The sequence below is a fragment of the Malus sylvestris genome, chromosome 11 (assembly GCF_916048215.2).
Source record: "Malus sylvestris chromosome 11, drMalSylv7.2, whole genome shotgun sequence".
In the NCBI taxonomy this organism is placed as follows: Eukaryota; Viridiplantae; Streptophyta; class Magnoliopsida; order Rosales; family Rosaceae; genus Malus; species Malus sylvestris.
Window position 1 is genome coordinate 25,406,416 of NC_062270.1, and position 26,989 is coordinate 25,433,404.

General features: G+C 37.4%; 1 protein-coding gene across 1 annotated transcript; it reads right to left on the bottom strand.

Moving 5' to 3' along the window:
• Window positions 1–499: 499 nt before the first annotated feature.
• On the bottom strand, window positions 500–6,551 carry LOC126591024 (ABC transporter G family member 15-like). Its single transcript, XM_050256550.1, has 9 exons — window positions 6,258–6,551; window positions 4,163–4,242; window positions 3,021–3,482; window positions 2,779–2,901; window positions 2,196–2,327; window positions 1,789–2,073; window positions 1,409–1,681; window positions 1,198–1,305; window positions 500–1,093 (listed from the first exon to the last, which is right to left on the bottom strand). The coding sequence occupies exons 1-9, from the start codon at window positions 6,481–6,483 to the stop codon at window positions 737–739; spliced, it is 2,046 nt and encodes a 681-aa protein (XP_050112507.1). The 5' UTR covers window positions 6,484–6,551; the 3' UTR covers window positions 500–736.
• Between the last annotated feature and the right edge of the window lie 20,438 nt (window positions 6,552–26,989).

The following is a 26,989-nucleotide window of genomic DNA, read 5'->3' on the forward strand; positions in this document are numbered from 1 at the left end:
CTCACAAAATTGAACTTATATCAAGTTTACCCTTTTTTCTAATATTTACTTTTGACATAGCTCTGAATTTTCATTCAGTAGTTGATACATGTTAAACCGCAAACCGAACTAAACCGAATCTTAACGTTAGTGAACTGATTACATTGGGTTTTTGTCCTTATGCTTCGGTTTTGAAATTTAGGCAAACCAAAGTGTTCTGTTTGGTTTGTGATTTGGACCCAAAACCGAACCAACCCGAACCGAGCCAAGCCATAAGGGAAACCCACTTGTACCCGTATCTTCCCCGTACAAAAATAATCACATGAACCTTTCATTTTCTTTATCATCATCGGAAAATAGAAACTACACATTAGATATAAACACAAAACTGTCTAAAATAACCTAAAAACTGACGGAAGGAAATCATAATAATGTTTGCAAAATGTTAGATTCAGACTGCAGCATGTGACGTCTAAACAATTTTACTTTAAAAAGTGTAATGATTGATGAATCCCATATATGAGATCAGAGAAACTGGATTTAAATTTGGCAAAAGAAACTACAATAAACCAGCTAACGACCTTGGTATTGCGTTATTCCATGATAATATATATATAGAAACTCCCTACTTTTTTATCTGATTTTTTTTCAGAGCAAGAGTGACTAATTACATAAACAGCATGGAGAGAGATTACACTGTAATAGTTGAATAATAGTTGTTCCTTACAAAACTCTCATGAGTACTGCAATGCCAGTTCTAGTGCAGTGGAGAGTTGAGGCCCTCTTGAGAAGACAGAGAGTGGAGAGCCTGGTGTCTCTTGGAAGAAATGGAGGGTAGTTTCCTGAAGGACGGCCTCTTATCGAGACGGTGCAGCGTTCTTTTTGCGTAGAGTGACTGAAACACTGGCAACGCACTCTCCTTGAACTTGAGAATTAGGAAGAAAAGAACCCGGTAAATTATAAGAATAGCAAAAACAGCAGCCAAGTCCCACCACTTGGAGTGGTCTATTGGTATCCCAAATATATGTCGGATGATATACTCGCCCGTAAGTTTTGGCTCACCGGGTATCATGGGCTCGAACTCAAGGCCAATCAAATCGTTCTTATAGGAACCCTGCATATCGAATTACAATACATATCAATACCATCTGATTTTACATTTATCATAATCATTGTGACAACTTGTGTTATAAAGATAGATGATTCACTATGATTTACCTGTAGTGCCCATGAGCCATAACCGATATATGAAATTGGGTAGCGCCAAAACGGCTTAGGAAGATCAGGCAACAAGCGGAAGAAACCCGAGGTCATCATCAGGATGCCCTGCATGCACAACCATTTTATTGAGAAGGATACACTAGGAAGGATAGGCGTGATGGAAAAGAGAAAAGGAAAGCTTATCAAACATTTGAGTGTATCTTCTTACCATGATTCCAGCTCCTGTTATAATACCCATTAGGAAATTGGGAACCAGAGAAGCTACAACCATCATGAGGCTCTCTATCACCGAAATGCTCAGATATATATCGAGACAGAAGTACACATAATGTGAAAACTCCGGCCGAAATTTCACCAGATAGTAAGTAATAGTCCCAGTACTAAGAGTAACTGCAACCAAGAATGGGAATGAAGAGAGGAAGTTGGAAATGATGAACACCGAAACTCCATAATGCCCATTGAGCCTTTCTCGATAAAACACCTGTTTACAAGAAGAAAACAGGCATGAAAAGCCTTTAACTCAACAGAAATGTCTTGTATTTCACCACTGCCACTATGAATACTTACATCCGTGTTGCATCAGCTTACCTTTATTTCCTCTATGAAGGATGGGAAACCTCCAATAGACATAAACGTCATAAAGCCGTTAATAAATGCACCACATGCTGCCCGGGCAAAGATTGCGTTATAGCCGTGGCCAACTTCAAAATAGATGGTACCAACACATATTGATAAAAATATATAGATGATTATCCTTAACCAGTAATATCCCACATCTCTAGACATGTTCAGAGACGACCTTCGCAGCAAGGTTGAAAGTTGCTTCCACCAACTTGCTTGGCTTCCACTTTTCATTTCAATGACATGTCCTTCCTGCAACACATAGACTACTTCATATATGTTTCCAGGGATACCAAGTCAATGCATATATACCAATGCCTATTTAAATACTTCAGAAAGAAATGGAACTAAAGAGCTCAAGTTGGAAAAGTTACAATTGCTGCTATTTCTTGCATCCTGGCTCTCGCTTTATTTGCATATTTTGAACGCTTGTATTTCTCAACTAGCCTAGCTTTGATCTCTGCTGTTGGCAAATTCATGAGAGGGTCCGCTGATGTTGGTACATCCTACCAATTCAGACACAGAGATACAACTATTATGAGAAAAGCATCACCCTAAATAATTAACGAAAGAAGGGTGGGGGGAGGGGAATGAAATCAGCTAAGGAAAGATAGAAATTTAATAGGTGCAGCTGAGTAACTTTAGCTAAATATAATTAGAAGAGATCAATGCATAAATTTTCTCAAAATATCAATGACATGAGTAACGCGTCAAGATCTCAAGAGCATATGTTCATGAATAATCAAAATCCAACAACTCAAAAGGCATTAACTACTAGGAGGCGATATGGTCAGCAAGCGAGTTTCAGGAGTACATAAATTCTGCAGTAACATGATATGTATTCTTGTACGTAAAAGTCAATGAAGTGTTTTTGGATGTTTACTTGGAAACATGAAATGGAATAACCACGTTGCACCTATCGTGCATTAAAGAACTGAGTTAAGAATTAATATGCACCCAAATTCTTTGAGATCCCTTCAGTGTGGCAGTCACAGTGTCAAAGTCTGAATTTATGCAACGTAGAAAGTGGTCAGAAGGATTTCTTCGACTGGGACATGGGACACCTGCTTCAGCGAAAAACTACAAAAATCAAAATGGAATTAGCATTAGTTACAAGAAAAGAAAAATGGGGCTCAAATAACTTATTCACTGAAGATATTAAAATACTCGGAATAGGGTGCCAAGATTCCTTCTCTTACATCAATAGCAGTCTTTGCTTCTCCGAAATATACAGTTTCACCACCAGATAGTAAGAAGAGGTCGTCAAAGAGTGCAAATACTTCACTACTTGGCTGGTGAACAGATGAAACAACTGTTCTTCCATCGCGAGCAATGCTTCGAAGTGTTTGAATAACGAAGAAAGCCGAGGCACTATCAAGGCCACTGGTAGGTTCATCGAGAAATAATACGCAAGGCTTTGTTAGAATTTCAAGTGCAATGCTTACTCGTTTCTTCTCACCTCCACTAATACCTCTCAAGTGCCAGTTTCCAATTGATCGGTCAGCACATTCCAGGAGGCCCATTTCCATAATTGTTCCTTCCACAATGCTCTTAACCTCTTCTTTAGTAAAAGTACTCGGAAGCCGCAAGTGAGCCGAGTATGTTATGGTTTCTCTAACTGTGAGTGTTCCCAACAGTACATCCTCTTGTGTAACATAAGCCTGGAATTCCACAGTTTATAGTGAATTAGGATCACTGTTCTAAAAATCCCCACCTAGCGCCGCCTAGGCGCTAGACAGTTGGCCACCCCCGATTAATGCCTAGGCGTTTGAAAATTACGCCCGCCTAGGCACCCGTCTAGCCTGTCCAGACCTGTCTAGGCACCTGCCTAGATTGCGTTTCACTTAGACAGAAAATAGATAACTTTCATTTGCATTTTATTTTTTTTCAATAAATTGTAAGAGACTTGTTGAATACTTAAATGAACACGCATTATATGTTTGTTCTCCATGTTTTTATTATGTTCCAATACTTCATAAATATATGTCATCCTATTTTGTAGTTTATAATGAAATTATATATATTTTAAGTATAAACCTATATTTATTTACACCAAATATAATAGATTTACTTAAATTCAACTAGCGCCTAGCATTTTTTAGAACCTTGATTAAGATGATATATATTCTTAAACAATGGCAACAATATTCTGTTGAACGGTATTACTATGTCTTATATAAAAGCAAAGGGCAATCAGCTCTCGTAGTTTAGTTGGTTAGAGCACCCGTTTTAGTAAGCGGGAGGTCTTGAGTTTGACTCTCAATGAGATCAAAAACTACAATGTGAATTTCAATTTTTTAATTTTTCATATGAGCAACTGGAAACAGAAAGCTTTACTTACAACAGCGCCATACGCAAGCCTTTTCTTCTTCCCATTAAACAAAATATCTCCAGTCATAACCACATTTCTTGATAGTCTACCTGTGTCAAATAAACAAGCACAATTTCAGTAAAAAATAACTTTTTTATAGACTGCATTAACTACACCACGCGACATAGCGGAGAGATGATATATTTTTCATTGTTCGTCTACTTGTATTAATAGACAGTGTACCAACTCGTGTATTGAGTACACTAAAAAATCTCTGCCCCTTATTGGAATTTTAGACCTTGTTTGAATTAAAAAATCGCTAAAAAGAAACAATGAAAATGGAAAAATAAGATGCCAGGTGCCCATGCTGCTAGTAAAAGCCTTTAAAACCAGTCATGCATTCAATTTTATCTTTCTGTCTATTTGCCTTCTCCATACCAAATGGTCATATGAAAAGAAAAGAAGCAAAAGACTCGTCGCCAAAGTTTGGTTTGCCTTCAAGTGCAATTGATGGCTCTTTATTGGGTAACAAAAATGTGGGACAAGACTTCAACCTTGGACTGTACAAACCAAGTCCAGCCTAGGATAGGATATGATGCACTCATACTGTCGCTCACCGCCATTAAGTGGTCGTAATGCTCACCACCCAATTGATTGGTGTTAGATGATTTTAAATTTTGAAATTTATTTAACAGCTAGATTAAATCAAACTCATCTAACAATAATCAATAAGGCGATGAGCATTACCACCACCTAAAGGTGGTTAGCAAAAATGCACTCCAATAGGATATGTATATCCCATGGGTTTGGGAATTGCGATGGGATATGGTTTCCAACTAAAAAGGGCATTTTCTTCTTTCTTTTTCTTTGAACAAACGATATATATTATCTATGCTAAAAGATGGGGAAGTTGGCTAAGCTTCATAATGTGCTAGCAATAATGTGAATCAAATTCACTTTTGACGATAATCAAACCTAAGACCTCTCACTTAGACCATCTCCAACTCTTGGAGTAAAACTCAAATTTTAGGTTCTAAACTCACCTCAACTTGCTCTAACCCTTGGGGCAAATATGAGTTTTAACCTAATACTTATTTCTGGGCAAATTTAGATTAGGATTCCCCTTGAGTTAGTGGGATTGACCCACCGTATATGTGTATTTTTTTGGTTTTATATTTTATAAATTCATTGAATCCAACGGCTCAAATCTAATATAATCAAATCTAACAGTAAAAATAAAAATAAAAATAAATCTAATGGTCCAAATTTAAATCTAACGGCTAAAGTAATTAAAAAAATTATTTTATGTGGTTCATATTCTTTTACAGTGTTCCACGAGTTTCATGGTGTCAATTTAGTGATTTTCAATATTTATCATAATCTAAATATTTTTCGGTTAAAAGGTTCATAAAATTAAATTAGAATATTCTACATAATTTTTTTTAAAGTTACTTTAAGAAAAAAAATTATCCTAAATGCATCATTTACTAATCTCGGGCTAAAAATTTAACCTAGAAGAGTTGGAGGAGAAAAAATATTTCTAGATTAAAGCCTAATTTTTTTGCGATTAAAATTTCAAGTTTTAACCCAACAGTTGGAAACGATCTTATAAGTGATCATGAATACTATTAGACCTAATATTAAGTGACCAAACAAGATATTTTCTTCTTAGATTGCTCAATTTCTAAACATCCAGACGATATATATAAATACAATTCCTTCAAAGCTCATTTACTACCAAAACTAGCCAAACCATTTTGACAAAGAATCTTTTTTTTAATAGAACAAGTGGAGTTAGCAATAAAAAAAACTAGTTAATTTTGGCCAAATTACATCACTTTTGGGTGGTGTAACGATTATTAACGTGTATAATTACATACCAAACCCCATAGTCTTTCCTAAAAAATCATGGGTTTTCTATAAATTGGGTATAGGAGTAGTTTTGGATACAAAAGTTCATCCTTTTTAATAAATAAATACCAAAAGTGAAAAGTTTGGATTTTATCTACAAACTACAAAGGATGATGGAATGAAACCATATAAGTGAAACACAGGCATATTTTGTGCTACCAGTGCAGTGCTCATCTATGAAAGATCACAAGAGAGAGAGAGAGAGAGAGAGAACCTGCTAAAGTATCAAGAAGTGTTGATTTTCCAGAGCCAGAAGGACCCATGATAGCCATGATCCTACCAGGCTCAGCAAACCCACTCAGCCCATTGAGCAACCACTTTGTGGGTGCTTCCTTTCTGAAGTTTGGAAGCACCGCACTTAGATCCTGCCACAACAAGTACGCTCCTCCTCCACTTCCACCGCCGCCACTATGACCACCACCTGCCGCCTCTATCTCCATCTTTCCTTTTTGTTCCTGTTAAATCCTACCTTATTAGCTAAGTCCTCAAACCCCAGAAGAATAAAAAAAAACAGTAGATCATAAATTAAGAAAATTTTACATGTGTCCATGTATTGTGGTTGGAGCAGATAACGAACAACTACCTGCGAGTGAGGAGGAGCATGAAGATTTAATGAAGAGAGAGAGAGAGAGAGAGAGAGAGAGAGAGAGAGAGAGAGAGGGAGAGAGAGTTTGAATTCATTCAATAATTAGGTTGGTTCCTTCGGGTAGGTGGGTAGTGAAGGGAAATAAAAATGGGACTTGGATTGTCTGCCCTCCTAGTTGTGGTGCCCTTACATGCCCTCCTATTTTATGCGGTCACGGTTAAGCCACGTCAATATTTTATATTTTTATTATTTTTTGTCTTATTATCTTATTAAAAAATTAATATAAAATATTGACATGGCTTAACCGTGACCGCACAAAATAGGAGGGCATGGGAGGGCACCATAACTAAGAGGGCAGACAATCCAAGTCCATAAAAATGAACATAAACAATGATAATGTGTGCGACCTAGATTGTCTACCCTCCTCATTTCATACCCTACTCATCCTCTCTTATTTCTGTGGTCACGGTTAAGTCACGTCAACATTTTATATTAATTTTTATAGAAATAATAAGACAAAAAGCAATGGGAATATAAAATGTTGACGTGGCATAATCGTGACCACAGAAATAAGAGGGGATGGGAAGGGTATGAGATGGGGAGGGCAGACAATCCAGGTCCTAATGTGTGTGGAGCAACAGGTGGTATTGGTACGATTACAGTACCAATACTCATGTACCAATTACCATACCAAATTTTTGGTATGATAAAATCTATTACCATTTTTATGCCAAACTTTCGGTATACTGAATTTCGGCATGCCAAATAGTTTGGTTGGAATGGTATGGTAATGGTAATTACCATTTTGTTTTGGGCCAAATTTTGGTTTTTTTCCAACCCAATTCAAGGCCCAAATGTGTTTTAGCCACTCCCTTTGGGTTTTTAAAACTTTTTTAATTAATTATGAAAATTTTGTAGAGATTCTTTTAAGAAAAAGAAGTAATTAGATGGAAGATTTGCTGAAAAAAAAAATAGTACAAAGATTCCTTGTCACATCCCAGCCCGGACCCCCATCACATCCCTGGCTCTAGTCCGCCATAGCACGATATTGTCTGCTTTGGGCCCCGACCACACCCTCACGGTTTTGTTTCTGGGAACTCACACAAGAACTTCCCAGTAGGTCACCCATCATAGGATTGCTCTTGCGTGAACTCGTTTACCTCGGAGTTCCAATGGAACCCGAAGCCAGTGAACTACCAAAAGGCCTCGTGCTAGGTAGAGATGAGAATATTCATATAAGGCTTAGAGGATCCACTCCCCTAGGCGACGTGAAATGTTACAATCCACCCCCCTTAGGGTCCCGACATCCTTGTCGGCACACTTTCTGCCAGGGATTGGCTTTGATACCAAATTGTCACATCCTGGCCCGGGCCCCCACCACATCCCAGGCTTGACTCTGCCGTAGCATGATAATGTCCGTTTTGGGCCTCGACCACGCCCTCACGATTTTGTTCTTGGAACTCACACGAGAACTTCCCAGTGGGTTACCCATCCTGGGATTGCTCCCGGGCGAACTCGCTTAACTTAGGAGTTCCGATGGAACCTGAAGCCAATGAGCTCCCAAAAGGCCTCATGCTAGATGGAGATGGGAATATACATATAAGGCTTAGAGGATCCACTCCCCTAGGTGACGTGAGATGTTACATTCCTAAATTCCATCTCTACACTCTTTAAAATTGTACAAAAATTAACTTGATATATGAAACAGGGAGAAAGACAACCCAATTTGATGAAGGAGAAGATGAGATGAACTGCGAAGAGAGAGAATCGCCGGAACGGGAGCAACAGAGATGAAGTCCATGGCAAGATGAGTGAAAATATGAAGTCGCAACAGAGAAGGCTTAGGTATTTTTATTGGGAAAGTAAAGGTTAGAGGGTGAGAAGATGTTTTGGATAAATGACTAGAAAAAAAATATAGAAGTGTATATATAATGATAATAATACATAATTACATATATAAATGAATAAATAAATGATATAATATTAATAGGAGTGGTACGGAACGGTATATCACTGGTAATTGTTTTGAATATCATTACCGTACCGAAAATGTATGGTACGGTACAAATATCGTACCATTACCAATGGTACAAATTCTTTGGCACAATTTTGGTATGGTACGGTTGGTAATTCAGTTGGTAACGTATAAATAGAGTGGTGAGCATTACCAACACTTGAAGGTGGTGATAAAAAATGCACTCGTCACGTCACATTTTTTATTGCAGATTGCTCCTTCTCCTCTATCTTCCAACTAACTTTGTTTACACATATAAGTATAATCTTAAGACTTCTATCACATTTATGTTTGCATTGCAAATATCGGAAGGCACCTTGCGTACTCTATACGTGTACGTACAAAAATTGTTGGATGATTATTTGGAAGTTGGAAGTTGGAAGTTGCAAGTTGGAACTATTTGGTTGCATTTAGTATACGGAAAGGAATTGATGAGAAATGATTTCTCATGTTGAAAAATAGAAATGTAAAATTCTCTTGTTTGGTACGATGAGAAATTATGAGATATTTTTCAATGTGTCGAAAATACAGTTCGGTACACCAAGTAAATAATGTAATTGGTTGAAAACTTAAAAAATAAAAATAAAAAATCCAACCAATTCTATTATCACAAAAATTAGGTAAGAAATACTACTTTTTGAGATGTAATTGGCATTTTAAATCATCAATGATGACATTGTTATCATAAAAATGACAACTTTTCCCCAGGCTTTCCATGAGTGAGGAAATCATTTCTCAAGCCTAAACTAACCAAACATATCCATTCTCAAGCTCCATTTCCAACATTATCTTTTATGTTTAATACGTCTTTTTAGTTGCCATAACAATGAACACTTGTGTCACATTTTGTGAACGTACTTGTGTTACTTAATTTTTTTATTTTATTTTATGTCAAAGAGATGGATTTTATTAGATTCTAATAGAGAGATTTACATCTTCAATAAGGATATTAAAAAGGAACTCTGGTTCAATACAATCCCTACTGAAAGACCCACCAAACTTCTGGACAAATGTTGCAACCGCTTGTACCTTTCAATTCCCTCTTTTGGGATAAAGGTGAACTCTTTGAATCCTTCATCTTATTTAAGATTATAGTTTCTTTAAGTCTTAATTTTCTAAAAGGCTAAATCGGAGTACATAGAGAAAGTTATTGAAGCAAAATTTTAATTAGAATGAACACTTTATATCTGGTCTGTGGGGAAATATGTTGAACAAGTTAGTCTTGAAGAAGAGAGGTCTTATTGTACTCACAATGAAGCCAAGTAGGGCCCACAAAGTTACTAGTGGATCTTTATTGGGGTCTGCTATACTTTGGAGTATACATGATTTTCGACACGTGTTTGCTCAGTTTTAGGCTGCGTTTATTTAGGAGTCATTTACCTTAATTCTGTGTTGTTATGGGTTTTAATGCTGGGAGAAGGAATATGGAGGAACGGAAGCAAACTGTTTGGAAATATGTTTATAAGATCTCAAGCTTTAGAAAGAGTTATCTTGGGCCTGTTTTGGAGTTGTCTAAGGCTTTTGAACATGGCTGCTTTCTTTGCTGGGAGATTCTCCTTTTTAGATAGGGATTAGGTCTTCTGGCTCTCTTAACTTATTTTTGTTTCTTACTTTTTGGAAGACCTTTTCTAAGAAGAATTTAAATTGTATAGTATAAATAAGGCTTTTTGGTTTAAATTGTATAGTATAAATAAGGCTTTTTGGCCGGTCATTGTATCTCTATGCGATTTTGGAGAGAGATTTTGACTAAAGCTTTTGGCGAATCTGAGACTGTTACATTCAAGGTGTTTTCAATCTTTTTCTATTTCAATAAAATTCCTTTTGATTTCAATTATGAATATGCGTAACTAATTTTTTTTTTGTTATGTGAGGCCATGAGCATTAGTAAGAATATATAGTTTTTTTTTTCAAGTTGCTTATATATTATTGTTTGAACCAAAATTGCACCATCGGCCCGTGCAATCAAGGCTGTTGAGTAAGTATAGCTCCATACCGTCGGATAAAAAATGAAGATAATTTTATTATTGTCAAAGGATAATATTATAATTTTTTTATCATAATAATTATTTTGTAATGACGAATTATCTTGTAAAAGATGAATGGGATGCAATGAGATGCAAATCATATCTCTAACTTAGAAGCAAACAGTACGATTCAAATTGGTCTGGCATATATGGCATATGGGTGTGTGGATTGGAGCAATTGAGGTTTTGCTGACAGTCTCCAGCGGCAATGCAACTACAAATGGATTAATTTCATGAGATTAATGCATGCATGGATAGATCATGAAGAAGCCTAGATAGGCCTGACTTTTGGTGATGATGTGATAAGCCTAGGTTTTTATTCTGAAAAGTCAAGGATAATCATGAAGGACAAATGGCACATGCTCCTATCTTGTCATGAGGTCTGTCAAATGGTTTTTGATAGAAAATGGTCTCTTAAGTGATCAGGTTATGTTGCAAATAAAATGCAATTTATTATGCATGCATGGTTGCACCTGGACCAAAATGGTGGAGAAATAGAAGTTTTAGTTGGAATAGGATGCATTCATTTTGTGACGACCCGTCCTTAATTTTCCTATGTAATTTCTCCCCGAGTATGTGTATTGACGGTTATGCCCTTACTGCAAGTGGCGTGGACGTATTCTTATCGCTTTTATTTTATTTCTCGCTATCGCATTTAAATTGTACACGTCATTACGGGTATACGTAAATTTTTATCAGTGTGAAAACACTATCCTGGATAGATTTTCGATACTCTTTTCAGTAGAAAATCTAAAACCCTATCCTTAGCTTTTCCCTAGCCCATCCCGTGCACCCTCCTCCATCATTCCTCTCTCTCACCAATCCCATCTCTCCCTCATTTCTGTCCCCCAATCAGAAGAGAGAAAAAGGAACTTTCTCTCTCTCTCTCTTCCTTCTCTTTCTCCCGTATGCTCTCTTCTCTGCAAAACCCTCAAACGAGCTGCTAAGCTCACGAATCGAACCCAAAAGTCACATCATTGTCCTCCCCACCTCTTCACGAACTCAACCATGTTCTTGAAACCTAGTTTAGATGAGTTTTGACTCGTTAACTCGTGAGGTCCGAACTCGGGCACACTGAGTTCGACGTGTTTTTGAACGAGTTAGGATGATTTGAAGCTTGGGAAGGCTTCTTCACAACTTTTTGAAGGTCCTAGGCTTGTTTTGGAAGAAGGTTGACGTGAAACGACCAAGTTTTAAAGAGTTCACTTTTGGCCGGAACTTTCGAGGCTTTTTCTGGCGACCTCCGTCCACTTTTTGGACTCCAAACAAGTATAATGCGATCCTTCACTGGCTTCAAATCCATATATAGTACGTCGAAAACGGTTAAGAAATGAAGAAGAATAGTGAGTTTGAAAATTTTCCAGAAATTCAGCAAAAAATTGAGTTGCAGACGGCGGCGGATGGCAACAACGGCGAGGGCAATCGGAAAAGGTGACGGAATATTCTGTCAGAGTTGATGGAATATTCCTGACGGCGTCAGGTAACGCCGTTAACGTTTGTTAGCTTTTAACGGAATATTCCTAATGGACGTCAGGCATTGGCTTGGGTGTGGGGCATGTCTAGCCGTGCCCTTGACGGCATGTGAGTCGTCCAAAAAATTTTCTGAAAATTTTGGGATGTTCGTGACATCAAGTAGGTCACAATGGTATATTTAAACCCTAGGTTTAAGCAAACTATGGGTGTTTTATTTAAGTTTCCGTGTATGTGCTTTAATTAATTATATTTTAGTTATTTCACATATAGGGGAAACATATCCCGAGGATGTTCGAGGCCAAGCTAGGCTTGGGGGTTACGACCCAGTGACGTACTTATGAGTGGGCAGTTGTTTTATACCTATACATATTTATAGTTTCTATAAATGCGTATTTACTTCACTTTGCATATATATATATATTACCAAATAATTAATAACTGCTATATAATTGTGATAATTGTTGCTTTATGGTTGAGATATTATTGTCATGGCATTCATACATATTTGTACATGCTCATCTTGTTGCACTGGTGTTAGTACTCGACCTAGGGCCGGGGCCAGTCCTTCATGTGTATGTTCACATCGCACCGTTTGCTCGTCTTGGATCCAAGTTAGGTGCTAGTACTGTCGGGTAGATTGCATTAGGCAATCCGACTTGTATGTGACCGTGCTTCTGCACCAGTCTTCACGTAATCGTAGTACTAGAGCATATTGATTACACCCAATCTTGTTCATGTTAGAAATTATCTATTCGAACTTGTATGTCAGCTTATATGGATGAGCACTTAGCTATACTTGATTATCACATGATTATATTATTGTGGCATTTGATACATCATGATTTGGCATAATTCTGATTATTATACTACTATAATGCTGTTGATTTATTGGTTACACACTTACGTAGTACGTTTCAAGGAAACTATACTTGTTTTACGGCGAGGGGTTAGTATATTAAAAAATAAAGGATTTCGTATAAGCATTGTTTTGTTGACCCACTCAACTTTGTTTTTCGCCCCTCCAGGACCTAGATAGTTGTACTCTTTGTGGCACTCGAGGAATCCCGGCGGTTCTGACTTTCTCTTCTGTTTAGACGTACGAACTTATCACTGTTGTGTAATAAGTGTACTTTAACTACTTTGACTACTATTATGTAGTCTCATTGTCTATTACGCTCTGAATAATTGTAGTGGGTTCGTCCCATGAATGCGTACTCTTTCCCTTTTATCATTTAGTATAATTAGTTTTTATTTTATTCACTTTTTGCATCACTTACCCATATGGTTACGTCACCTCACGGTGATGGCCAGCATGCTTTGACATTTCCAGGTCGGGGTGTGTCACATTTGGTCAGGTCACGCAAGTGGAAAGATATATTTATCTTTTCAAGGAGAATTAGGAGATAGCCTTTATCGTATCTTGGAGATATTGGACGGCTTAGGTGATTGGACACAAGTTCTGAGTCAATGTAGCAAGTGATGTTCTACAAAGTTAGAGTGGCAATTGGACTTTACAAAGCTATCGGGCTGTGCCAAGCAAAAGATAGCCACTATAAATATAGAGTCACAGGCAACATTTCAGGCCCTCTCCAAATCAACACATAAATTACCCTACGCAAAGCTTCTCAACAACTCTGAGATTTTATCCTTTTCCCCTTTTTTTTCTAGCCAACACATCTTCAGTTTGGATAAACAACACTATGAAGGCAATCGATAACATCTTCAGTTTGGATAAATAGTACTGGAGCCGTATAATCAGCCGACCGAGGAGCACCTTTAGTTTGGATAAACAACATTGCTTCGAGACCGACTGGTTATTTATCCAAGTCTCAGTCAACAAGGATTTTCGAGTCCTTGTTGGTAGAGGTCATCTCATCAGCTTTCTCAGCGAAGTGAGTTGTTATTAGGTTACTACATTTGGCATATTGAAAGTTAAATTTGAAATTGAACTTCGCAGAACTAGTAGCCTTGTCTTCAGGCTCTAGAACCTGAAGGCCTAGAAGTGTTCCTTCCTCGGCCTCAGTCACAAGATCAAGAAGTCAATAGCGCACCCAATGCTACATCAACATATTTCACTCCCCAGCCGAACTCAATCGACGAGTTGCCATGCCCCGCACACAACCAAAGGACGTAGTTAGCTTATTAATTACTCGACCTGCGCACCATGTAGGCTTGGTAGTTTTTAGGGTCAACAATTATACATGCAAGTTTTGAGTTATTGATCACCGTGTTTAAACTATCTAAGTATCTTGATGATTCCCAACCATTAGGATATTTAGAAAAGTAACTTGATGCAATTTTAGTTGGAGAGTTGTCCCTGAAATTGATGAAGGTTTCTTATGGTTAATAATTGTAATTTCACTTGAGATGAATACCACATCTCAAGGTGGCATGACTTTTCAAAGGTTTTCATAAAGCTTAATGAGTCATGCATGTTTAGATTTGATTTGAATGCCACAAAAGGATTGCATGTTTGATATACATTCTAAATTGGGGGTCCAAGTAGAGCATACTTTAGGAAACTGATGAGTCCATATTATACTTTATATTTTACCCTAATCTTAGTATTAATTTATTGGTTATTTTGGAAGAATTTTGATACTTTGTTATGTATTTCCAATGTAGGACATTTAACTTCCTCTGGAGCAAAAAGTGATCAAACGGATGAATTTTGGAGTAATTTCACTTGGAAGATGTTTATGTGCCTTTCAAGATGATTGTTTCAAAATTCCAGATTTTTCTACCAAACCGTTTGACTGTGGCGATGAAATTAAGGCCCAGCGCGCAGCTTTCCCAGATTGACATTTTTTGACGTTTTGGGAATTTTGAAGGTAAAGATGGCATATTTGGAGGAAGATTTGTTCTGAGGATTTGTAGGGGACGTCTCAAGCTTTCAAAAAAGACCTTTTGGGACCAAATCGGAGTTGATTTGATTGGCCAAAAGTCTGATTTTCGGATAAATCCGAATTTTAGTTTAAATAGGAAACCTTTTATTTCCAAGTTATCTTATTCTATTATGTTTCCTAGTTTTTAGAAGACATTTTTCTAAGTGGGATTTTATTTTGTAGTAGTATAAATAAGGCTTGTTAGCCATTAAGTTTCTCTACGCAACATTGGGAGAGAACGCATTCACTACTCTAGAGGGTTTTTGAAGTTTATTTTCTAGGTGTTTTCTATCATTTTTCTATTTCAATAAAATTCCTTTTGTTTTATGGTTGTTCGTAACTAATTTTGTTTTGCTAGGGTGATGCCTTGAGCCTTAGCATGAATATGTAGTCTTTATTTAATTGCTTATGAAATTATGCATGCATGCTTTGAATTATTAATCAATGTGCTTTATACTGTTCTATGTCTTAATGCTTAGCTACCATTAGGATGTTTAGATAAGTAATTGGATGCAATTCGGTCGGAATGCCACCAAGGAATTGAGTATTGCTTCTTGTGATTGATAGTTGTAATTTCACCTAGGAGAATGCCACGTCTTAGGGGTTGCATGGTTTTTCAAAAAGTTTTCACAAAGTGTAATGAGTCATGCATGTTTATATTTGATCTGAATGCCACAGACGGATTACATGTTTGATATACGTTCTAGCTTGAATGCCACAAGTAGAATATGCATAAGGAAAACCTAACCTTCAAAATTGCATGAGTAATTCATAAGTAATTAATAAATCTATATAGGATTGTTAAGGGAACGGCGAAACCCTAAGCTTTTACAATTTGGTTTTCAAAATTATTTTCTTTTGTTTTCTTTACTTTGCTAGTTTCTTTAATTGTTTTAATTTAAAATTCATTTTTAATATTTTAGATTATAAAATCACCTTTTTCCAAATTTCGTTTTCAAATAGTTAATTAAAAATTAGTTTAAACATAAATTATTCATTCAATCCCTGTGGAAAACGACCTTACTTGAGCTGCTATACTGCGACAACCTTGTACTCTTGCAAGCCTTTTTAAGTATTTTTATCCCTACTTTGGTAGGTGGTAAAAATCCCTATCAGAAACTTAACCTTCAAAATATGCATGTATAAGTCATAAGTAACTAGGGGAACTACGTAGGATTGTTAAAGTGACGGCGGAACCCTACTGCTTTTATAACTTGATTTTAAAAAAAATGTTTTCTTTTAGTTTCTTTAATCTTGCCAATTTCTTTAATAGTTTTTATTTAAATTCGTTTTTATTATTTTTAGTCATAAAATCAACATTTTTTCAAATCCTTCTTTTAAATAATTTGTTAAGCCTTAGTTTTAATATATATTGTTTCTAATAATCTTCGTGGATAATGAATTTGGCAGAGTTGACCATACTACGACAATATTGTTTCTCTTGCAAGTATTTGAGGTGTTTTTAACCCTTTTGCTTGTGTGGTAAAACTATAATCAAGTATCAAATGATGCTATTCGGTTAAGGCTTTTCCCATTGTCATCGAAGGACAGCAAAGAATTGGTTGGCTACTCAACCTCATGAATCGAACACTACGTGGGATGACCTATCCAAGAAATTTCTGTCCAAATTCTTTCATCCTGCAAAGACTGTAGGACTACAAACGAGATTAAGTCATTTGCTCAATATGGTATGGTATCGCTTCAGAGGCATGGGAAATGTACAAAGAAATGTTTAGGAAATGTCCACATCATTTGCTGTAGAGAAGGTTTTTGTCCGAGATTTAAAAAAAATCTATTCTCTTAATATAGTCCCCCTTCCACTGATGACCTTCGTACCCTAGAAGATATTATACAACCTTGTATTTTCAGTGATCAAAATGCTAGTCTGGCGAGCCCTATTTTAGATGATGAAATCTGGGAGGCTATCAATGGTATTGGTGCTCTTAAAGCTTCTGGTCCTAACGGCCTCAACGTTGGTTTCTTCCAAGAGTGTTGGGAATTAGTTAAGGATTCAGTTATGTGTATGATTAAAGATTTTTTTCCAAAATAGATCTACGCTACAACTTATAAATAATACTAATATAGTCTTAATTCCAAAGATTGTTAACCCGAAGATGGTTTGTAATTATAGACCTATTAGTTTGTGTAAAGTTAGTTATAAAATTATCACAAAGATCATTATTAAACGATTAAAATCTTTGCTGGATTTTTGCATTTCTCAAAACCAAGGAGCTTTGCTCCTTGTAGGGCTATCTAGGACAACATTCTTATTGCTCATGAAATGTTTGCAAGGTTTAACAGAATGAAGGGATGGACATGAGCTATGGGGGTTAAATTGGATTTGGATAAAGCATATGATTTTCTAAATTGGCATTATATAAGGTACATCCTTCTAAAATTTGGTTTTGATATCAAGTGGGTCTCTTTAATTATGGAATGCATCACCTCTACCTCTTTTTCAATTTTAATCAATGGATGTGCTCATGGTTATTTTTTCCCCAAAAGAGGTATTAGGCAAGAGGATCTCCTCTCGCCTTACATTTTCATCATGTGCATAGAACCTTTAATTAGGCATCTTAATATGATGGCTAATAGTGCTAAATCCCACGTTGGTATCTTATCGTCTCCCTGGGGCCTTAGAATCTCAAATTTAATTTCTGCTAACGATTGCTTGCTTTTTGCTACGGCTACCCCCAAGGGAGCAAGAAATATTCTCTATTTTGAACTTGTTTGCTAAGGCAGCTAGGCAAATTATTAACTTCCATAAGTCATCCCTTTATTTTTCAAATAATACTAACTCACATATTAGAAATAATATTGTTAATATTTTACAAATCCAACACAAAACTAATGTTGGTAAGTACCTTGGTATTCATAACATTGTATTTTGGAAAGATCAAGTTAATGGGAATGAGTTGTTAAAAAAGGTTAAGCAGAAGCTTGCAGGTTGGAAGGCAAACACCCTTTTCTAAGGCTGGTAGACTTACTTTTATTAACTCAAATCTTATAGGTATGCCTAACCATGTTATGTCTAGTTTTAAATGCAGGGATAAAATTTGAATAAGCTAAATAAGAAGGGCATGGATTTCTTTTGGGTAGCAATAGGAAGATTTTTCCTGTTGCTTGGGATAGCGTGTGTACTCCCAATAAATTCTATGGCCTTGGAGTTAGGCATCTGGATCAATTTAATAATGCTTGTCTAGCTAAGTTGGGTTGGAAGGTTCTAATAGATGAGAATAATTTGGGGCCGAGGTTGGTCAAGAGTAAGTACCTTCGAAAGGATATTTTTTGGGAAATAAAGTTAGACAAAATTATTCTCTGGCTTAGAAGAGCATTTTAAATGGTAGGGATGTCATTTTTAAGGGGATTATCGCTTCCTCCAGCTGAGAAACGCAGTCCTGAGTCACCGGATCAGAGAACTTAGTCTTAAACAACGCCAAGAGGTGGGAGAGCTCGACAAGATTGATAAAAAAGCTCAGGAATTTCAGCTGTAAAATCACACATCAGGCTGCAACTCGACAATGTCTGCGAAATCAAAATCCGAAATGCGATCCTCCAAATTTCTTGGTCAAAGCCTGACAGCAACCCCCACTCTTCCTCCGTCATACCCATTTCTTGGTGGAAATGCGATCCTCCGTATTGTTACTGCCATTAGTATTTCCTGCTGCCGTTAACAACGACGATGATCATGCGGACGACGACAAGAAAAAAGAAGAATAAGCAGCCATTGATTTGGCAATGGTCAGAGGAAAGTGAAAAGGAATGGCGGAGGAAGATTCTGGAGCTTTATTGTTGTGAGCAGTGAGAGAGAGAGTGGGAAGTGTGAGTGTGTGATGGAGTCAGCGAAGGTTTTCTGGAAAAGCCCAAAGAGGGAGGTTTTGGGTTCTTGGGTTGTGCAGATTCATGGTGGTGAGATGAAAAAAAAAATGAAAGAGAATCGACATAGCTTTTCATGTCGATTCCCACAGACGGTGCCAAATGTTGATGCACAAAACCGGAGGGGTCTCGGAACAACGTAAATCCGACCGTGAATCTGCAAAAAAATAAAGAACACAAGATGTATCGTGGTTCACCCCAATGTTTGGGCTACGTCCACACTAATGTTGATTGTATTTCTCTGTATGAATGTATGGATTACAAGTGTGAAGGGGAGTCCCCCAGAGAAAGAGAAAGTTTGAGAGAGTTTCTCTGTTTGTGAGAGAGTTGCTCTAAATATAAGAGCCTTTGTTTGGGGATGTGAGGCCTTCGGATTGTGAGGGTGAGGAGGCCCTCTTATAGACTAAGGGTTCCTCCCCTTTTACATAAATCATGAGCTCAATGTCTGGAAGCCGAAGCAACGAAGCCCAATATAATATGGTACTAACAAAGTATATTAAGAAGAGTTCCTATGATGAATCGACAATTATTAAATGGCATCCACCAGATAAGGATTTTGTTACGTTAAATTTTGATGGTTCCGTAGCAGGGGGCAAGGTGGCGGCTGGCTTTGTCATCAAGGACCATAATGGAATTCTTATTGCTAGTGGGGCTTTAAATCTTGATGGAGCCATTATATCTGAAGTCGAAGCTAAAGGTCTAAGAGAGGGTCTAATGTTTGCCCTTAGAAAGAGTGTGTCTAAGATCATGGTGGAAGGCGATTCCAAGCTGGTCATTCAAGTTGTGCAGGGAGAGTGCTCGATGCTGTGGAATCTGGAGCATACTATTGAAGATATTAAATGGACGGCGACCACATTTAGTATTATCTCTTGGAACCATATCTTCATAGAGGCAAACTTTGTTGTTGATGCCTTTGCTCATCAAGGTCTTCTATTAACTAGTTGTCATTTGTGGGAGCATCAGGTTCCTCCTTTTGCTTTATCTGCTCTTTGTTTTGATTCTGTTGGGAACGGTTGTACTAGAGGGTTTTCTCTTTGATATATGTTTCTTTGGGCTTAAAAAAAAAACTGTTGTCCAAATGGATGCAAGTTAAGTCGTTTCACAATGAGTTGAACCATACAAACAAGACGATTGATCCTGCGTTAGAGGCGCTTTGGTGGGAGAAACAATTGATGATGCCTACGATCTTTTGGAGGAAATGGCGTCTAACAGCTACCAATGGCCAAGAGATCGATCAGAGATCGATTCCATCTCTGCCTTAACTGCTCAGATTTCTACTCTCTCCAAACAGTTTGGCACTATGAATGTTAATGCAGTCTTCTACTGCGTTTGTGAGCTTTGTGCGGGAAATCACCATACCAATGATTGCTTAGCAGCAAACCTGTTCGCACCTTCCATGGTTGAACATGTTAATCAAGTTTTCGATTTCAACTTGCAACGAAATAATCAATATTCGAACACTTAAAATGCTGGATGGAGAAATCACCTCAATTTTTCGTGGAGTACTAATCAAAATATTCAAAGGAGTTGACGTGGTTTCCCGTCACAAGAGAAGAAGCAACCTTTGGAAGAAGTACTCACTTAACTTGCTGGAAACGTCAATACCCTTTTAATCACTACCAATAATTTTACGAGCAAGATGGAGACTACTCTCTAAAACCAAGCTGCATCTATTCAGAACCTTGAGGTTCATATGGGTCAACTAGCTAATGCGACGGGAAGGGAATAAGAAAATATGCCCAATCAAACTGAAGAGAACACTAGAATCAGACAAGTACAAGCAATTAATCTTCATAATGGAAGACCCATAAAAACAGCAGTTGACTTGGATGAGCATAAGAAAGGAGTTGGAAATTGCTCAGAAAACTACAGAAAAAGTTGACATCTCCGCAGCACCATTGTCTTCCGGCACAGGAACCAATGCTAAAAACTCTTCTCAATCTCCTTCTGTGTGTTGTAGCTCACTTTCAGTTGCTCATAATCATTGGATAAGGAGTACAGTGACATGTGCACAAGGAATTGATCTGTAATACCAATATCCATTGCATTTCAACTTGTTTGCAATGTTGACCAATTTTAGCTAATGCTCCCAGAACCCTCATGTTTTGTGTTAATTAGCGCTGGCAAACAAGCACCAGTTTCAGCCTTGTCTGACCCTTTAAACTTCTCTTCAACTTTGTCCATGTAATTCTTAGCCAAGTCAGCTAGGAGTTCCCCCCCTAATGTGCTCCTCCATTGAATTCTGCATGATAAGCAGGGACATTTGGTTTTTCCTATCCCATCTTGCAAAGAGTTCTCTTTCTTGTGCAGTACTCTCATCTGTTAACGCAGAAGGTTGAGGAACCTTGAATGCTATGTTGAACTCGAACATGCCAAGATTCAATTCAATTTGCTGCTTCCATGCTTTGAAATTGTTGCCATTCAATTCCCCAACATTCACTAAACTCATCATATTGAACCTGCTTCAATTTGAAAAAAAAAAATTGGAGACTTTCATAAATTTATGACCAAGAAACAATTACAGAAATTTCTTCCCATAAACTCTGGACTCAGCACACCTTTAGGCTAGAAACTGTCCATATACATTAATAAGTTCATATTTTGCATAGCCAAGTCATTGAATACAAAAACTATCCATATATGGTACCTTTGGTTAAGTTAGAGTACAAAGATAGATTGTAAGCCATTACTCACTATCAAATGAACCCAGTAAAGTCAATCCTTTGGAAGCATTTTACTTGTTAATATTTGTAAACCACATCTTCTGTCATTACTCAAGTTATACTAAACTTATCTCAGAACTTTTCTGTCACGAATACAAAATAAGTTACATTTAAGTAATGATTCGGTAGTGTACTCATTTGCAATTTAGACCTTTTATTGCATAGATCATCAGGCATATATATGTAGAATTGCAATTGACTGATACGAATTCAAGTAAATAACTGATAGAAATGACAAATACAAATGATGCAGTTCACAAGAGTCGAATTTTTCTGTACTGATATAATATTGCATGCAAACACCAAAATTGAGCACTTTCATGCCCAGCGGAAAAATATAGCCATCCTTTTATCTGAAGAAGGTTTCAGTTGTGTGGCTATGATGGCACATGTTAACATGATTAAGGGTCATGAACAACTAAACCAATGTGACAGTGCTTACAACAATAATTAAAACCATGCTTGGTCGTATTAAATGCAGTACATGCATGATTAGGTTTCATGACAGTATGAGGAATTTACTTACTTGGAGTGGAATGAAGCCATGATTTTGTCTTCTCTTCTCTTGGATTCAGAAATAGTATCTCTATACTCTCAATAGGAATGGTATTCTATATGAGAACAAGAAGTACCAGAGAAGAGAGACCAAAATCAACCTTATATGCTCCAGCTGCGTCTCCCTATCAAAGATGCGGTTGCTGTCAGTTTGCTTCGGTTACAACTGCTCTTTATTTGAATTGATAACCACCTTTAGTTTTCCCTCTAATAGAGATTTAATCTGGTGTAATTCATTTAATTGAGTCCTTATATAACACAACCCTTCCACTTATATATTTGCACTATGGTTTAAATGACACTAATGACACAAATAAAAATAAAAGCACTGTTATGAGGGAAGATTCTAGGGTTTTTAATCAGTCCTTTTTAGAACAGGGCAACAACTGTAAGATTATGCAAAGGATATTTTGTAGAAGTAATTTTCTTCTATTGATACAAGGAGATTTTATACAATGAGAATCCTAATTGAGGAAGTAATCTAGCCTACATTCTAGGATTACAAATAATCAGAAATCAATTACAAATAAATTACAAAATAGTTTCCTAAACTAACCCAAGATATCAGGGATGATATCGTTGACTTCTCAACACTCCCCCTCAAGTTGGAGAGTGGATGTTGAGAACTCCCAACTTGTGAATAATCCTTGAGAAAGTTTCCTTCCACAATGCCTTCGTGAGTACGTCTGCAAGTTGATGTGAAGAAGGAACAAATCTTGTGACAACTGAACCATCTTGTATTTTATCCCGGATGAAATGACAGTCCATTTCTATATGTCTGGTTCGCTCATGAAAAACCGAATTAGCAGTGATGAGAAGAGCCGCTTTATTGTCACAATGAAGCAAGCCGATCTTGGATGTAGTACACCTAAGTCTCTCAATAAATATCGCAACCATGATAATTCATAACAAGTTCTAGCCATCGCTCAATATTCGAACTCTCAATATTCGAACTCCGCTGATGACAAAGACATAGTCTTTTGTCTCTTTGACCTCCAAGAGATCAATGAAGATCCCAAAAAAATACAATACCCTGTAGTTGATCTTCGTGTTGTAAGACATCCTACCCAATCTGAATCACAATGTGAAATCCCGTCCCCGGATTTCACTATTTAAAATTACGTATTTCGTATTCTTGGTTTCAACGCATTTGTATTTGCGACGTATAATTTTTTTGATAAGTAAAATGATGAAATTGCCCTATTAATGTATTTGATGTGTCTGTATATATATATATATATATATATATATATATATCCACTTTTCTTTACATATTTGGATAGTACTCGTCGATATGAACATGTGGGTGCAAACGGAATGTAATTTGAAGTTATAACGAATAAGTTATAAATGAACAAAGACAAGGGTGAAATGGTCATTTGACTATTATCTAGAAGGCTCTAGATTGCTAGAGCAGTGATATGGTGCCACGTGTGTGGCCAGGATGGGAAGAAGAGGAGAGAAATTAGGGAAAGGAGGGGGGAACGGGCCAATTAGGAGGAGAAGAAAGAAAGGAAATGAGGGAATCCGGACCCCCTTTTTAACTCGCAACCCGACCTAACAGCTTCCATGGTTTCTGACCCCTTTCACAATGGTTTTTCAACTATTTGAAGCCAATCACCACCCGAAAAACATTCCACAATCCTCCCTCTTCCATTTTCATCCAAAAATTGATGGATTTTGGCCTAGGTTTCATGGATCTTGCGTCGATAGACTTCGGGGGTGCACGACGGTGAAGGACCAATTTCACAAGCATCATCGTCGATCACCACCATCAATCATCTCCTTTGGGCCCAGGAACAAACCTCAAACAAGTTTGGGGGTGGTGGAGTACCGGAGAAGACAAATCGAAGTGCACCTATTTCAAGGGTTTCCGACGGATCAAGGTGATTTCAGGCGCCTTCCCGGCCAAATTGGACTTCGGCCCAGGTATGAAAAATGTTTCTCTCATTGCGCTCTACATGTTTGTAAAATTTGGTAATTTTTAGGCTAAATTTGGTAATTTTAGGCTAAATTCGGGGTGGCGTGTGGCCCGAGGAACCACTTGACCCTTCTAGGCTAAATTTGATAACCCGATTCCATATGTGACATCGGATTGATGAAATCCCGTCCTTTGAACATATTTTCGTTAGAAGCCGCCACTTGATCATTATAACAATCAAGTACCCGACCGTCGGATCATTACCAAATATGTTATTATACGTAATATTTGAGGACCTTAGGAACTTACAGATTGTGAATCTGACGTCGAATCTTTCTTAATTGAATTTCTAAGTTTGTAAAACCAAACGATGACCGCCTCTTAATTTTAGCGATTGGCGGAGATCCAACCATTGGATCGTTTCAAAATTTTAGGATATTGTTCTAGAAGATTAATGAGACTATTGGGAGGTTATGGATCGGAAATCCATGGGTGGATGTTCTAGATCAAATTATGTAAGGTTGTGGAATCCATCATTGACAGAGAGTTGACTTTTGGTCAACATGTTTCGAATCATTCTTAAATATTGAAATTAGTACTACTAGAGACTAAGTGAAGTCTAGTGGGCCTACATTGGTTAGTGAGTGACTTTAAGATATGTGATATGGTTATTACCTTGATTTCGTATTTAGTATCATTTGTGGATATAACTTGATTTTATAAATGTGATTTCTATTGAAATGTGATTTTTTATATATATATTTAGGCATTGATCTATGTTTATTAAATGTGATTTGACTTGTGTATTGACGATATTTGTGAAATGTGATCTGAAGTGCTTGTTGGATTGTTTGTTAAATGTGAAGGCTAGCAGTGGGACCGTTAACCCATTGTCATGGGGATTCGTTGCTTCGATATCGTTTTATGTCTTACTTTGTTGATCCGTAGTACTTGTGCTTGTTTCATTTCATTGAGCCTTTGTGAATTGAGTAACTTGTTTCTTCGGGCCATTGTTATGTTTCTTGAACTTCTGCTCGGTTCTGTTAAGTGGTCCGGAACTGAGTTCTGTTGGGGTTCCATTGAGTGGTCCGGTTCCCTACTTCATTTGGATTTCGTTGAGTGGTCTGGAATCCCTCGTACTCTACGATTCCTTTGAGTGGTCTGGAATCGTTCCTACATTGGATTTTGTTGAGTGGTCCGATATCCATTGTAATCTGCGATTCTGTTGAGTGGTCCGAAATCATATCCACTCAGATTCCGTTGAGAGGTCCGAAATCCCTTATACTCCGCGATTCCGTTGAGTGGTCTAGAATCGCACTTGGTATTTTGGTTCTGTTGAGTGGTCCGGAAACTGATGTTGTTGGATTTCATTGAGTGGTCCGAAATCACATCTTTGACTTCATTGATTAGTTGGATTCGGTCTAAATTGAGAAAGCTTCAGAGATGTAGGCTTCAGCCGAACTATGTTGCTCTAGCCCTACATTATGGTGTGTTGTATGTGTTATTGATTGATGTGATTGTGAAATGGTGTTGGAAAGCACGTGTGTGTGAATGGATTGATGACAACTCTTGTTTGGCTTATGGTTGATGTGTAATGTGGTACTTTATGTTTTCTGCTAGAATGTGTTTTACAAAAATTTCAGAGTTTAACAAATGGTGAACTACGAATGATTTGATCCCTATTTAGGGTACGTAGGTAGTCTAACAAGGAGGTTAGATGCAACCATAAAGTATGCGAAAATTACTACACGATCTGAATTTTGAGTTGTGCTTTGTCATATCCTGGAGGCGAGGTATGCTTAGAGATATACGAGTACTTGGTAACGTCATGTGTCAATCCAGGATGTATGTCGAAATCGGGGCGTGACACACAATATGCATTTAAAACCAAGTCATTTTGAGAAGGAAAGAACAAATCTTGTCCAAATGTACTTTTTATATATTTCAAAATCTAAAAGGCTGCTTCCATGAGTGGTATGCGAGGCTCATGCAAAAACCTACTCAACACATGCACTGAATAGGTTATATCCAACCTGTTGATCATTAGATATATCAAACGCCCTACAAATATTCTATATTTTGCCAAATCTTTGAGGATTTCACCATTGTTTGACAACTTAAGAATTTGTTCCATGGGAAATTCTACTGGGCGAGCTCCCAAGAGACCTTCATCGTTCAATATTTCTAAAGCATATTTCCATTGGGAAATAAAGATCCCATTCTTTGAACATGATACTTCCATCCCAAGAAAGTACTTGAAATTGCCAAGATCTTTAATTTTGAAGCGACCATTGAGAAACGGTTTTAGGGCATCAATGGCACACGAATCATTGCCCATAATCAAAATATCGTCAACATAAATTAAGAGGGCTGTAAAAAACTTGCCTCGTTTCCAGGTAAACAAAGAGTAATCAACCTTGGATCGTACGTAGCCGACGGACTGAATAGCTTAGGAAAATTTTGCAAACCATTGACAAAAAGCTTGTAAGTTCTCCCCCTGTCGTTGAAGACTTGGAGGATGAGTCATATAGATTTCTTTATAAAGGTCACCATGAAGAAAGGCGTTGTTAGCGTCTAATTGATGGAGAAACCACTGCCGTGAGGCAGCAAGAGCCAATAAACATCGAACTGTGACCATTTTGGTAGTGAGAGAAAACGTATCATGAAAATCAATACCCTCAAGCTGGGTATAGCCTTTGGCAACCAAACGTGCCTTATAATGTTCAATGGAGACATTAGAACGATGCTTGATTTTGTAAACCCAACAGCAGCTAATGGGAGATTTACCAAGAGGAAGAAGAGTGAGAGACCAAATGTGATTAGCCTCCAAAGCTTCCAATTCAGAATCCATAGCAGCTTGCCAATGAAGGAAACAAGCAGCTTTCTTAT